Source organism: Excalfactoria chinensis, chromosome 4 (genome assembly GCF_039878825.1).
Source record: "Excalfactoria chinensis isolate bCotChi1 chromosome 4, bCotChi1.hap2, whole genome shotgun sequence".
NCBI classification, from domain to species: domain Eukaryota; kingdom Metazoa; phylum Chordata; class Aves; order Galliformes; family Phasianidae; genus Excalfactoria; species Excalfactoria chinensis.
Genome location: NC_092828.1, coordinates 527,739 through 543,674, shown reverse-complemented (window position 1 = coordinate 543,674; position 15,936 = coordinate 527,739). Strand labels below are relative to the sequence as shown.

Below are 15,936 nucleotides of genomic sequence, written 5' to 3'. Positions count from 1 at the left end.
GTGGTTTTATCAACGAGAACTTCTGCTGGTGGACCTTGGGGTGGGACTTTAGGGTGGGACCTCGGCACCTTCCTGCTCTGCTTCCCACAAGGACGAGGAGCAAGGAGAGAACGTGGAGGACAAGGAGAGAGTGAGCAGGGCTGACCCACACCGTGCACGTGGGAAGGCCACCCGCATGTGCGCACTCAGTCCTTGCACAACCAAACCACGTGTGCATCCTACAGAGGAGCAAAGCAGAAAGGCTGGGCCCAGAAGATCCTGCTGCAGAAATACTGCTTTTGTGTGAGCCCCAGGAGCTGCTTTTCTTTGCTAAGCGCAGCACTGCACACGGCCTGGCTTTAAGCAGACCTGGGGCTGAACCTCTCCCTCCGCTTGGATGCGATGCATCCTCAGAGCAGCCTCGGAGCGGAGGGGTTTTGCATCTGCTCGTCTTCTCTCTTTCAGACCGGGACAACACAGCGGCCCTTTGTTCCCATCAGCCAGCAGGGGGATGGAGGCCAAGCTGGGGAGGCCAGGGAGCAGCTCCAGAGCCACACACCGTGCACACCTGGGAACGGTCCCCATCCTCGTGAAACTGAACTGAGGGCTCCTTCACCCCCCGACCCCCCCCCCGTGGGTGTGGGACCACCAGCACGGCCATCACCCACCCTCCAACCACGGGACGAGTGGGGTCAGGGCCAGGATTTGGGGTCGGGGAGGGAGATGGTGGGAATTCTGGGTTGTCTTTCCAGGAACAAACTGCAGCCTCCTCCCCCGCTCCCAAACAAAGGGCAGAATTGAAAGAAAGAAAAGGAGGAGAATCCAGCTGGGGTCCCAGCGAGATGCTGGGCTGGTGGCAGGGGGGCTGATTTGGAAAGGTTTGCTTTGGTAAAGAAGGCCCAAACTTTGCACACTGAACGTGATGAAAAGGAGAACTTTGGCCACCTCCCTCCTCTCCAGGGCTGGCCCAAGGCTCAGATGTTTTCAGTGGGCTCACAAGAGGCCCAAGGGCTCAAGGCATCTAATGGGGGGCCGGAGACTCCCTGCAGCCCCGTGCCACCCCATCCCGGGGGTCCCACTGCAACGCCTGCAAGAACACCGTGCCAGAAGTCCTCAGTTTTGCTGCTGCAGAGCCAACCCTCGAGTAGGAGGATACTGCAGAAGGGCAAGCAGGGAACGAAATGCTCCTCAGTGAACTAAATGCTCCTCAGTGAACTAAATGCTCCTCAGTGAACAAAATGCAACTCAGTGAACTAAATGCTCCTCAGTGATCCAAACAGGTTTGCAAAGGCAAAAAAAAAGGGCTCGTGGGGTCACATCCCAGTGCATGGCATGGAGATGGCTGGGTGTGCATTGAAAGGAATGCATCCCCATATTCCTGGGTTTGGTGGGACCAGGGGGACCCACACAATGCCCGCACCACTGCAGCCCCTCTGCTCCAGTCAGAGTGCTCCATCCTCTGCACCCACAGCCCAGGAATGCCCTCCTGGCTGTCCCACTGCATCCACAGCACACAAAGTGAGGAAGCATCATGACTGTCTCCATACCTGGGTGGGAAGGAGAGGCTCTTTGTCATCAATGTCAATGAGAACATCGTCCCTGGGTGTGAGGCTGACATCATCTGCAATCGCAGCAAGGACAAACATGAGCTCCAGCTCTTAGAGACCCCCAGAGCCACCTCCTGGTCGAGCTCCAGGAGCAACCTCAGCCGTGCCCAGAGCCTCACGTTGGCACATTGGCTGTGACACAGCCCAGCGGAGCCCCCCAGAGCTCCTCCTCACATACCTGCATGCTCCTGGGCACCATCGGTCTCCTCCCCATAGGGGTCACAGTAGAACTCCTCCAGGGAGCGGATGGTGCACTGCCCCACCACGGGCCTGCGGCCGAACGGACGGTTGTCGATGATTTTGATGATGATGGGGGGACTGTAGAGGCTCTCGCTGGGCAGACGCTGTGGGGCCCCCCCAGAGGGGGAGAATTATCTTCACCATAGGGTGGGGTTTTATATGGGACCTCCAGAAATCCCTGCCAGCCCCTATAACTTATTAGAAGTTCTTCGTGCTGAAGGTGGTGAAGCACGGGAACTGCCCCTTCCAACCCAAACCACTCTATGGTTCTATGAAGGCCCCTTCCAACCCAAACCACTCTGTGGTTCTATGAAGATCCCTTCCAACCCAAACCACTCTATGGTTCTATGAAGATCCCTTCCAACCCAAACCACTCTATGGTTCTATGAAGGCCCCTTCCAACGCAAACCACTCTATGGTTCTATGAAGATCCCTTCCAATCCAACCCAAACCACTCTATGGTTCTATGAAGGTCCCTTCCAACCCAAACCACACTATGGTTCTATGAAGATCCCTTCCAACCCAAACCACTCTATGGTTCTATGAAGATCCCTTCCAACCCAAACCACTCTATGGTTCTATGAAGGCCCCTTCCAACCCAAACCACTCTATGGTTCTATGAAGGCCCCTTCCAACCCAAACCACTCTATGGTTCTATGAAGGCCCCTTCCAACCCAAACCACTCTATGGTTCTATGAAGGCCCCTTCCAACCCAAACCACTCTATGGTTCTATGAAGGCCCCTTCCAACCCAAACCACTCTATGGTTATATGAAGGCCCCTTCCAACCCAAACCACTCTATGGTTCTATGAAGGCCCCTTCCAACCCAAACCACTCTATGGTTCTATGAAGGCCCCTTCCAACCCAAACCACTCTATGGTTATATGAAGGCCCCTTCCAACCCAAACCACTCTATGGTTCTATGAAGGCCCCTTCCAACCCAAACCACTCTATGGCTCTATGAAGGTCCCTTCCAACCCAAACCACTCTATGGTTCTATGAACGTCCCTTCCAACCCAAACCACTCTATGGTTCTATGAAGGTCCCTTCCAACCCAAACCACTCTATGGTTCTATGAAGATCCATTCCAACCCAAACCACTTTGTGGTTCTATGAAGATCCCTTCCAACCCAAACCACTTTGTGGTTCTATGAAGGTCCCTTCCAACCCAAACCACTCTATGGTTCTATGAAGGTCCCTTCCAACCCAAACCACTCTGTGGTTCTATGAAGTTCCCTTCCAACCCAAACCACTCTATGGCTCTATGAAGGTCCCTTCCAACCCAAACCACTCTATGGTTCTATGAAGGCCCCTTCCAACCCAAACCACTCTATGGTTCTATGAAGGTCCTTTCCAACCCAAACCACTCTATGGTTCTATGAAGATCCCTTCCAACCCAAACCCTTCCATGATTCCCTCCAGCTCCCAGTGATTCTAATGCTTGTCCAAGCCAACTCTACCAGCCAACCCCACAAAGAGGTCCTCACCACTTCCATGAAGAGCAGACAGACGTCGAAGTTGGGGTTCTTCTTGACGTTCTTGATGACACAGGACTGCACCAGCTGCCCCCCACACTCCACCAGCAGGCTGGGTGAGGTGACGCTGGCCAGCTGGTAGCTCTTGAGGTTCCTCAGCCCCCAGGCCAGGATCTGCAGGGCAAGAGGAACAAGGAAATAAGACTGAGCCAAAGGCATTCCTCTGCACCTCCCCTCAGCCTCTCGGCAATTAAAGACCATCCAGGTGGGCAGACTGCTGCTGGGAGAGCAATGAACCAGGTCAGCACCTGCTTATCTACCAACAAAGCATCTTTGTTTGGGGTAAGCATCGTCCTGACGTGAGGCAGATTTGCATTTGTCATGGTTTTGTGCTGTCAATATTCTACATCATGACATCATGTGCGGTGTGGGTCATTGGCTGAGGGTACAAATAGTGGTAAACTGTTTAACCCTGGTCTAAAAGGCAAGGGTGTTCCCAGTCTGTGCTGTGCCCCAGGACCTGAGCATCCCATGGGGCTCACTGCCCCATCCCCAGCTTGGTTGGAACCCTCTCTCATCACCCCCAGAAGTAGGAAGAATGCCAGCTGCATGAAAGGATAAATGGGAACCTGTTGGTCCATTGAGACAGCTGCATCCAGTAGGAGCGGAAGGTACGTGGTTTATCCACGCAGGGCAAACCTAGAGCCAAATCTGCTGTTTTATAACGGTGCAGGGAGATCTCTGGTTGGTGTCTCATGACCAGTTCCCAGCCCTGTGCCCACAGAGCTGCCCTGTAACCCATTTCAGTGTCACCCCCCAGCAGGGATTCCCATTAAAGATGCCACCCTACCCATGCCACCCTCTCGCTGGCCGCCCCACGCATTCCCTGCCGCTCACCTCGATGGCCGTGCGCTGCAGGACAGGTTTGATCCCTTGGGGGACCATGAAGATGTTGGGTTCCCGTTGGGGTGGTGGGTAGGGCAGGTCAGAGTCCTCACACTAAAAACCAAAGAGTAAGAGCCTCAGGTTGGGTCACCATCCCCATCACCATCCCACGATGGTCCCTAAGAGCCCACATTGTCTGCTAAAAGTCATCCCTATCCTGATGGAGGAGGAAGAGGAATCAAAACCACAGCTATCCAGCACCGGTTACTGGGAGGGATGGAGAGCAGGGATGGAGCAGCACAGCAGGGATGGAGCAGCACAGCAGGGATGGAGCAGCACAGCAGGGATGGAGCAGCACAGCAGGGATGGAGCAGCACGGAGCAGCTCCTTGAGCAGGGCAGGGATGCTGTGACGAGCCCCCCAAGTACCACCATCATGCCACAGTGGGACAGAAGGCACTCAACAGCATCACTCAACAGCATCACCACGGAGGTCCAACTACCAGAGCTCAATGCCACAGCCATGCACCCAGTAATTCAAGCCCTGGGGTACCCACTGCCTGCAGGGACTGGGCTCAGGTAGAGCCCTCTGTGCAGGCTGTGGGCGGAAGGACATGCCCACCACTTTGCCAGCAGGTGAGGGCTTCAAAGTTTGCCCCCATTGAGCAGGGAGGGGCAGCCAGAGTTCCCTGACAGCCAACAGAGGTTGGGCTCTGCATCCTTCCATCAGGAAGGAGCCCGATGGATCACCCGGCTCATTCGTTACTGCAAAGGGCACCTCGGACTCAGGGTGGCAATGGGGTTGGGGTCAGGCCTTCAGATGCAGCCCTGGGGGGTCAGTCTGATGGGGACCCTGTGGGGCAGGAGGGCCAGGCTGTGTGGGACCCTCTGTGGGGTTTCCAGGCCGAGGCAGAGGAAGGAAGGGGAGGAAGAGTTTGAGCACAAAGGTACCCATCGGAGGAGCCCCTCGTAGAACAAGGCAGGAGCACAGAGCTGCAGTGCCCCGTCCACACACAGCAGCAGCAAGGAATGGAGGAGAAAGAGCAGAGAGATGATGGTTACTTGGGCACGCTTCCTTTGGAGGGACACAACACCTCGTTGCACGCTCATCCCACCAAGGCTGACCATCACCAATGTGCCATCGGGAGCCCCCCTCGGAGCCCACCTCCCTCCTGCAGCCCTGCACAATGGGTTGGGGAAGAGGCTGCCCCTGTGACGATGATGAGATGGGATGGACTCACCTCATCCAGAGCAGAGGAGGACAGCTCGTTCTGTATGAGGAACAGAAGGAGGTTAGGAAATGAGAGCAGCTCTCACCCACGAGCCCATCCTAACGCTCTTAAACCAAAGGGAAAAGGATGCGGTCCATTTTCCTTCCCAGTCTGAGGGGGAGGGCATTACCTCGAAGCCAGGGATGTGGTGGACGGCCGGCTGTGGAGGAAACAAACACGTTTTCCATTTGGGCTCCCAGGGACAGCAAACAGCAGAACCCCCCCCCAGCCCCAACACTGGGCTCCCAAGTCCCCGGGTGAGGGCAGGGCTCTGCCTGCAGCAGGGAGCACAGCAGGATCCCCAGCCAAGGGCTCAACCCCGGCTCCTGCAGGTCCTGCAAGGGGTGAGGAAGGGGAGGGAGGCATCAGCTCCCACATCCCAGCAGCAATGCAGACACACATGGAGGCAGCCAGCAATAGCAAAGCCAACGTCAGCATCCCTGTGGGGCACAGCCCCAATCCCCACAGCAGGGCTGGGACCCAGAGCATCCCCCATGGCTGCAGCATGCCGGCAGTGTGGGTGCTCCTGTAGGAGCAGCAGCTGGACCTGCATCCCTGCAGGAGGAGCGGAGGGACATGCATTGGTGCAGGAGGAGCAACAGCATCTGCATCCATGCAGCAGGAGCAGCAGCAGGACATGCATCCCTGCAGAGGGAGCGGAGGGATGTGCATTGGTGCAGGAGGAGCAGCAGGACCTGCATCCATGCAGCAGGAGCAGCAGCAGGACATGCATCCCTGCAGAGGGAGCGGAGGGACATGCATTGGTGCAGGAGGAGCAGCGGTATCTGCATCCATGCAGCAGGAGCAGCAGCAGGACATGCATCCCTGCAGGAGGAGAGGAGGGACATGCATTGGTGCAGGAGGAGCAGCGGGATCTGCATCCATGCAGCAGGAGCAGCAGCAGGACATGCATCCCTGCAGGAGGAGTGGAGGGACATGCATTGGTGCAGGTGGAGCAGCAGGACCTGCATCCATGCAGCAGGATGAGAAGAAGGACATGCATCCCTGCAGGAGGAGAGGAGGGACATGCATTGGTGCAGGATGAGCAGCAGGACTTACATCCCTGCAGGAGCAGCACTGAGACACACAGCAGCTCTCTGAGCCCCCCATAGCCAGCACCTGGACCAGCACCATCCCCCCACCCCTGCGCTCCAGTGCTGGAAGCTGCCGATGGCAGCAGGGACAGCAGCACTGAGAAGGGCTGCACCCTGCAGGGTTGGAGCAGGAGGAGAGCTCACCTTTTCCCTCTGGATGAGCTCGAAGGCGGCCAGCAGCTCGCCCACGTTCCTGCCGCCTTTGAGCACGGGGTGCCAGGAGAGACGCGGGGAGCGCTGCAGGCTGGGCCGGCACACGCAGCGCCCCATGAACTCATCAGCACCCTGCGGGCACAGAGCTGTCAGCAGAGCTGTCTGTCAGCAGAGCTGTCAGCAGAGCCGTCAGCGCTGCCCATCCCAGCACAAACACACACACCTCTGTGCCTTTAACTTAAAGAGAGGGGGGAGGTTCCTCTGCCACGTCCCACAGCAGAAGCTCCAAGTGGGATACGGAGCGGCACCGCGGAGCAGATGGGAGTGGGAAGGGATGATCCATAGGGATCAGTGAGATGCACAGGGTTTGTTTAGGGGGGTTATGGGCACAGGGGTGGGGGTGGAGTCATCCTGCAGGTGTGTGATGATGGCACCAGAGATGTGGCACTAAGGGGGCAGGTCGGTGGGCGCCATGGGGTGGGCTGGGGTTGGATTTGGGGATCTTGGTGGCCTTTTCCAACCTGGATGGTTCTGTGATTGGCTCCAACCCCAGAGCTGTTATCAGCAGCTGGTCTGGGGAGGGTTGGGGTTATCCTCCATCCTCCCCCATCCAGAATGCTGGGATTAAAAGCCAAGCACACAAGCCCACCCGTGGTACCCCAACCCCTCCCACCAGGAGGGCCCATCTGGTGCCCACACACTCACATAGGTGTCGTGGTCGTAGATCTCCACCACGATGCTGGGAGGGCAGTCAGACACGTTCTTGGGGTCCCCGAAGATCTCTATCTCGTAGAAGATGAGCGTCTGGTCCCAGGTGGGGTTCAGGGTGTTTTTGATCACCACCGTCTTCTGGCTTTGGTGGAGGAAGGAAACGATGGCGTAGGGGTCTGCAGGGGGGACATGGAAGGTCAAACACCATGAGGAACCAGCCCTGATATCTATGAGGAACCACCTCCAAACCCCATGAGGAACCACCTCCAAACCCCATAAGGAACCACCTCCAAACCCCATAAGGAACCACCTCCAAACCCCATAAGGAACCACCTCCAAACCCCATGAGGAACCACCTCCAAATCCCATAAGGAACCACCTCCAAACCCTATGAGGAACCACCTCCAAACCCCATAAGGAACCACCTCCAAACCCCATAAGGAACCACCTCCAAACCCCATAAGGAACCACCTCCAAATCCCATAAGGAACCACCTCCAAACCCCATGAGGAACCACCTCCAAACCCCATGAGGAACCACCTCCAAACCCTATGAGGAACCACCTCCAAACCCCATAAGGAACCACCTCCAAACCCCATAAGGAACCACCTCCAAATCCCATAAGGAACCACCTCCAAACCCCATGAGGAACCACCTCCAAACCCCATAAGGAACCACCTCCAAACCCTATGAGGAACCACCTCCAAACCCCATAAGGAACCACCTCCAAACCCCATAAGGAACCACCTCCAAACCCCATGAGGAACCACCTCCAAATCCCATAAGGAACCACCTCCAAACCCCATGAGGAACCACCTCCAAACCCTATGAGGAACCACCTCCAAACCCCATGAGGAACCACCTCCAAACCCCATAAGGAACCACCTCCAAATCCCATGAGGAACCACCTCCAAACCCCATGAGGAACCACCTCCAAACCCTATGAGGAACCACCTCCAAACCCCATAAGGAACCACCTCCAAACCCCATAAGGAACCACCTCCAAATCCCATAAGGAACCACCTCCAAACGCCATGAGGAACCACCTCCAAACCCCATAAGGAACCACATCCAAACCCCATAAGGAACCACCTCCAAACCCCATAAGGAACCACCTCCAAACCCCATGAGGAACCACCTCCAAACCCCATGAGGAACCACCTCCAAACGCCATGAGGAACCACCTCCAAACCCCATAAGGAACCACCTCCAAACCCCATAAGGAACCACCTCCAAACCCCATGAGGAACCACCTGCAAACCCCATAAGGAACCACCTCCAAACCCCATAAGGAACCACCTCCAAACCCCATAAGGAACCACCTCCAAACCCCATGAGGAACCACCTCCAAACCCCATGAGGAACCACCTCCAAACCCCATAAGGAACCACCTCCAAACCCCATGAGGAACCACCTCCAAACCCCATAAGGAACCACCTCCAAACCCCATAAGGAACCACCTCCAAACCCCATGAGGAACCAGCCCTGATATCTATGAGGAACCACCTCCAAACCCCATAAGGAACCACCTCCAAACCCCATGAGGAACCACCTCCATACCCCATAAGGAACCACCTCCAAACCCCATGAGGAACCACCTCCAAACCCCATGAGGAACCATCTCCAAACCCCATGAGGAACCACCTCCATACCCCATAAGGAACCACCTCCAAACCCCATAAGGAACCACCTCCAAACCCCATGAGGAACCATCTCCAAACCCCATGAGGAACCACCTCCAAACCCCATAAGGAACCACCTCCAAACCCCATGAGGAACCACCTCCAAACCCCATAAGGAACCACCTCCAAACCCCATAAGGAACCACCTCCAAACCCCATAGGAACCACCTCCAAACCCCATGAGGAACCACCTCCAAACCCCATGAGGAACCACCTCCAAACCCCATAAGGAACCACCTCCAAACCCCATGAGGAACCACCTCCAAACCCCATAAGGAACCACCTCCAAACCCCATGAGGAACCACCTCCAAACCCCATAAGGAACCACCTCCAAACCCCATGAGGAACCACCTCCAAACCCCATAAGGAACCACCTCCAAACCCCATAAGGAACCACCTCCAAACCCCATGAGGAACCAGCCCTGATATCTATGAGGAACCACCTCCAAACCCCATAAGGAACCACCTCCAAACCCCATGAGGAACCACCTCCATACCCCATAAGGAACCACCTCCAAACCCCATGAGGAACCACCTCCAAACCCCATGAGGAACCACCTCCAAACCCCATAAGGAACCACCTCCAAACCCCATGAGGAACCACCTCCAAACCCCATGAGGAACCACCTCCATACCCCATAAGGAACCACCTCCAAACCCCATAAGGAACCACCTCCAAACCCCATGAGGAACCACTCCAAACCCCATGAGGAACCACCTCCAAACCCCATTTGGAACCACTCCAAACCCCATAAGGAACCACCTCCAAACCCCATGAGGAACCACGTCCAAACCCCATGAGGAACCACCTCCAAACCCCATAAGGAACCACCTCCAAACCCCATAAGGAACCACCTCCAAACCCCATAAGGAACCACACCAATCATCTCCATGAGCAACCATCCACCATAGGGGATGATATAGGGATGCTATAGGGAATGATATACAGATGCCATGGGCGATGATATAGGGGATGATATAGAGGCCGCTATGCAGGATGCTATAGGGACGTTGGTGGGATGGTATTGGGGTTGCAGTGGTGCTACAGAGATGAAGCAGGGATGATATGATGTAGGGGTGCAGTGGGGATGATGTAGGGGATGCTGTGAGGATGCTATAGGAACACAGCAGGGATACTACAGGGATGTTATGGGGTTGGTAGGGGAATGCAGTGGGGATACTATAGGTAATGCTGCAGCGGTGCTATAGGGATGACATCGGGATGCAGTGAGGATGCTATAGGGGATGCTGTGGGGATGATATAAGTATGTAGTAGGAAAGCTCTAGGGAACGCTGCAGGGATGCTATAGGGAATGCTGCAGGGACCCTATAGGGATGACACAGGAATGCAGCAGGGATGGTATAGGGGTGTGGTGGGGACAGTACAGGAAGGCTACAGGGATGGTATGGGGGTTCTGTGGGGTGCTATAGGGAATGCTGCAGGGATGATATAGGGGATGCGGTGGGGATGGTATAGGGATGGTATGAGGACGCTACAGGGATGGAATGGGGGTCCTGTGGGGAATGCTGTAGAAATGGTATAGGGGATGCTATAGGGGATGTCATAGGGGATGCCATAGGGGATGCCATAGGGGATGCCATAGGAAATGCCATAGGGGATGCAATAGGGGATGCCATAGGGGATGTCATAGGGGATACCATAGGGGATGCCATAGGGGATGCCATAGGGGATGCTATAGGGGATGTCATAGGGAATACCATAGGGGATGCCATAGGGGATGCCATAGGGGATGCAATAGGGGATGCCATAGGGGATGCCATAGGGGATGCTATAGGGGATGCCATAGGGGATGCTATAGGGGATGCTATAGGGGATGCTATAGGGGATGCCATAGGGGATGCTATAGGGGATGCTATAGGGGATGCCATAGGGGATGCTATAGGGGATGCTATAGGGGATGCCATAGGGGATGCCATAGGGGATGCCATAGGGGATGCTATAGGGGATGTCATAGGGGATGTCATAGGGGATGCCATAGGGGATGCCATAGGGGATGCTATAGGGGATGCTATAGGGGATGCTGTGGGGCTGATATACGTATGCAGTAGGAAAGCTATAGGGAACGCTGCAGGGATGCTATAGGGAATGCTGCAGGGACCCTATAGGGATGACACAGGAATGCAGCAGGGATGGTATAGGGGTGTGGTGGGGACAGTACAGGAAGGCTACAGGGATGGAATGGGGGTTCTGTGGGGTGCTATAGGGAATGCTGCAGGGATGATATAGGGGATGCGGTGGGGATGGTATAGGGATGGTATGAGGACGCTACAGGGATGGAATGGGGGTCCTGTGGGGAATGCTGTAGAAATGGTATAGGGGATGCTATAGGGGATGTCATAGGGGATGCCATAGGGAATGCCATAGGGGATGTCATAGGGGATACCATAGGGGATGCCATAGGAAATGCCATAGGGGATGCAATAGGGGATGCCATAGGGGATGTCATAGGGGATGCTATAGGGGATGTCATAGGGAATACCATAGGGGATGCCATAGGGGATGCCATAGGGGATGCAATAGGGGATGCCATAGGGGATGCCATAGGGGATGCTATAGGGGATGTCATAGGGGATGCTATAGGGGATGCTATAGGGGATGCTATAGGGGATGCCATAGGGGATGCTATAGGGGATGCTATAGGGGATGCCATAGGGGATGTCATAGGGGATGCTATAGGGGATGCTATAGGGGATGCTATAGGGGATGCCATAGGGGATGTCATAGGGGATGCCATAGGGGATGTCATAGGGGATGCTATAGGGGATGCTATAGGGGATGCTATAGGGGATGCCATAGGGGATGTCATAGGGGATGCTATAGGGGATGCTATAGGGGATGCCATAGGGGATGCTATAGGGGATGCTATAGGGGATGCTATAGGGGATGCTATAGGGGATGCCATAGGGGATGTCATAGGGGATGCTATAGGGGATGCTATAGGGGATGCTATAGGGGATGCCATAGGGGATGTCATAGGGGATGCTATAGGGGATGCTATAGGGGATGCCATAGGGGATGCTATAGGGGATGCTATAGGGGATGCTATAGGGGATGCCATAGGGGATGTCATAGGGGATGCTATAGGGGATGCTATAGGGGATGCCATAGGGGATGCTATAGGGGATGCTATAGGGGATGGTATTGGAGATGCTATAGGAAATGCCATAGGGGATGCTATAGGGGATGCTATAGGGGATGCTATAGGGGATGCCATAGGGGATGCTGCAGGGGTTCCCACTTTGCTGCTTTCCTGCCTCACAATGATGCTGCAATGCACAGCTGGGGGTGCACAAAGGCAGCACAGAAGAGCAGCACAGCCCATGGGGATGACGCTGTGGGGCCACCAAGCACCGTCCCAGCACGTCCCCCTCCCCACAGCCACACTCCTGTCCCTGCCTGACCATGGGGGCTCACCCGAGAAGCTGTCCTTGTCCATGGCTGCCAGGTCCCGTGCCTGGTACATGTAGCAGCGGAGGTGGTAGCGGTTCCCATCTGGAATGGATTCAGAAATGGGTGAGAGGAGCACCCAGGGTGACCCCAACCATGCCCAATGGCACCCAATGGCACCCAATGGAGCCCAATGGAGCCCAATGGAGCCCAATGGCACCCAATGGAGCCCAATGGAGCCCAATGGAGCCCACAGCACCCAATGGAGCCCAATGGCGCCCAATGGAGCCCACAGCACCCAATGGTGCCCAATGGTGCCCAATGGAGCCCAATGGAGCCCAATGGAGCCCACAGCACCCAATGGAGCCCAATGGAGCCCAATGGAGCCCACAGCACCCAATGGAGCCCAATGGAGCCCAATGGAGCCCACAGCACCCAATGGTGCCCAATGGTACCCAGTGGCGCCCCACAGCACCCAATGGGGCCCAATGGTACCCCATGGCACCCAATGGCACCCAGAGAGGATGTGGGGCAATGCCTGGCCATGAGGTGCCCCCATTGAATCTTGTCCCCCCCCCACTGCGACTCACAGTCGAAGATGCAGGAGATGGTGGGTCTGTTGACGCCGAAGCTCAGAGTGGAGACAGATTTGCCATCATCACTTCTATCATCCGTCACCCCTCCCTGCAAGAGAGAGCAGCAGGGTGGGGGGCTGCACGCCATGGGGCAGCCCAGGGGACCTGGGGGGCATCGCCTCCTGTCACCATGGGGTGAGCTGAGCATCCCCTGCCCCTAAACCATTCACTTTGGGAGGGGAGGGTATGGGATCCCATTGGGTCCACCCCACACGGAGCACCTCAGACCAGGTTGGTGACATCAGGTGTCCCAGCTGGACCTGTGGGGGTGGGTGACAGCTGGGACCCCCCCAGTGGGGACAGCACCCCACGGCTGCAAGGTGAGCGAGTGCCATGGGGCCGCCCAACCCTCACCCCATGGCGACTCACGGTGGGGTGAGGGAAAGCCCCTAAGGGAGGAAGCCCCCATAGCAGCAGCTCCGTGCTGCCACGCTTGGTTAGCGACCCAATGTTATTGGGGTTGGGACCTACCAGGGCCCCCTCCAAGGCGAACACAGCAGCAGCCCCAGTGCGCTCCAGGGGCTCCATGCGGCGTCTCCAGCGGCGGCGGCGGAAGGCATCGGTGCGACGCGGCCGCAGGTGGAAGCGCCAGCCCAGCAGCGAGGCGTATTCCCAGCCCTCCCCATCCTGCTCCTCCTGCTTGTGCTGCGGGGGGAGAGTGATGGGGGGCTCAGCAACAGCCAGGGGAGGGATGGGGATGCCCCATCCCTGCAGGCATTCAAGGCCAGGCTGGATGTGGCTCTGGGCAGCCTGGGGTTGGTGACCCTGCACACAGCAGGGGATTGAAACCAGATGATCATTGAGGTCCTTTGCAATTTAGGCCATGCTGTGATCCTACAGTTCATTGGCACAGCTGCCCATGGGGGTGGTGGGGTCACCATCCTTGGCTGTGGGATGGGGGCTGTACTCAGTGGGTTGGGGTTGGTGACCCTACAGGTCTTCAACCTGCATGGCCGTGTGATTCTGTGACCTCCTCGCCAGGCTAACTGTCCCAAAACCAAGAAGGGATTTTTCTGTCGGCCCTCACCCCAGCACCCTTTGGGAAACGGGACGGGGACCCCAAACATTTCCATCCCAAACTTTATAGAAGAGAAAATGAGGGAAACCGTTCCCGGGAACCTCGCTGCAAGGAGGCTTTCACAGTCCAATGGCACCACCTAGAGGGGAGCAGGGCTGGGACAGGGCGCAGAGCCCAGGTAACCAGCACAGCTCTGCCCCATCGTCTCCCACCCCACAACCACCAACACCCAGAGATGCCACCACCCCAAGGAGACATTGACCCCACAGAGGAAACCGCAGAGCTTCCCCGCTTCAGACCCCCATTGCGTGACCCCCAGCATGTCCTGCAGTGTGAGGATGCAGCCCCGAGCTGCTCCCGGCCCCGTTGCCCCACTCTCACCCCACCTTCCTGACGGCCTCCATCTGTGCCAGGTCCCTGCTGCGCAGTCGCACCCAGCGCCGACGCCGGTTGGTGTGGTACATCTTCTCAGCCGGCACCCAGGCCTTGGGCCGGCGGTCCGGAGGGATGGTGATGCCGTATTCCCAGCCTGGGGGACATGGGGACAGCATGGTGAGGGTGGGAGGAGAACCCCCAGCTCGCCTCCCACCCCTCTTCACATCCATCCACATCAGAAGGGGGCCGGGTGAATTTTAAGGTCCCTTCCAACCCCAATCCACGTCCTCCTATGCTTCTATGACCTTTAAGGACCCTTCCAACGCAACCCAAGCCATTCCACGGTTCTATAATCTTTAAGAACCCCTCCAACCCAAACCCAAGCCATCTTATGGTTCTATGATCTTTAAGGACAATTTCAAACCAAACCCAAGCCATCCTATAGTTCTATGACCTTTAAGGACCTTTCCAAGCCAAACCCAAGCCATTCTATGGTTTGACAATCCTTAAGGACCCCTCCAACCCAAACCCAAGCCATCTTATGGTTCTATGATCTTTAAGGACCTTTCTAAGCCAAATCCAAGCCATTCTATGGTTTGACAGTCCTTAAGGATCCCTCCAACCCAAACCCAAGCCATCCTATGGTCCTGTGATCTTTAAGGACCCTTCCAACCCCAACCCGTGCAGCAGTTCAGTGATCTCAGATGCTCTCCAGCCCTCTCTCCCAGATGTACCCAAAGAATGCTGCCTTTCCAGCAGCAAAATGCTGCCCCACAGACCCAGACTGGGCCAGACCCACAGGGATGGTGAACAACCAGGGCTGAGCCCTTGTCCTGAGCTGCCAGCACAGCAGCTGGCACAGCCACAGGGGGACGCCTCCATGCCCAGATGGGAGCATGGAAAGAAACCCCCTACGGGCAGAGTTCAGAGGGTGAAGTGACATGGACACCCGGATCTGCCCACTCCTACCTTTCTCATCCACAGCTCTGTTGAGGTCGGTGTCCCACTCCACGTCTTCCCATTTCCAGCCCGGCGGACACTCGGTCTCATCCTTGGGCAGAACCTTCTCCCCATTCTGTGGGACAGCACGAGGAACAACATCCATCCATCCATCGCCCCCCTCCCCACGCAGCACCTTGGGGACCCGCTCAGCCCTTACCACATCGGTGTAAGCATCAGCCATGTGGATCCACTGCCCGCCCGGCAGCCGCACCTGGTTCTCAAACACCTCCTCCACGAAGCTGAGGTGCCCCGCGTCCGCCTCGTGCAGCATCCTGCACCCAGGAGGGATGGCCATCAGGGGGGACCCCGAGCACCCAGAGCCCCTGCACCAAGCCCAGCTCCCCCACCTGGGGCCACAAATCTGGGTCGCCACCCAGCACCAACCCAACACGCTGCCCAT

At 56.6% G+C, this 15,936-nt stretch overlaps 1 protein-coding gene across 1 annotated transcript in view; it reads right to left on the bottom strand.

Annotated features, from left to right (window-relative positions):
- DYSF (dysferlin) overlaps positions 1-15,936 on the bottom strand; it is a 67,442-nt gene that overhangs the window by 27,765 nt on the left and 23,741 nt on the right. Inside the window, 14 exon segments of the mRNA XM_072335666.1 lie at positions 1,527-1,600; positions 1,765-1,930; positions 3,314-3,475; positions 4,199-4,300; positions 5,427-5,456; positions 5,587-5,616; positions 6,695-6,835; positions 7,409-7,590; positions 12,534-12,611; positions 13,097-13,190; positions 13,613-13,786; positions 14,546-14,688; positions 15,504-15,609; positions 15,694-15,808. Of these exon segments, the coding sequence (XP_072191767.1) occupies positions 1,527-1,600; positions 1,765-1,930; positions 3,314-3,475; positions 4,199-4,300; positions 5,427-5,456; positions 5,587-5,616; positions 6,695-6,835; positions 7,409-7,590; positions 12,534-12,611; positions 13,097-13,190; positions 13,613-13,786; positions 14,546-14,688; positions 15,504-15,609; positions 15,694-15,808 (1,597 nt within the window).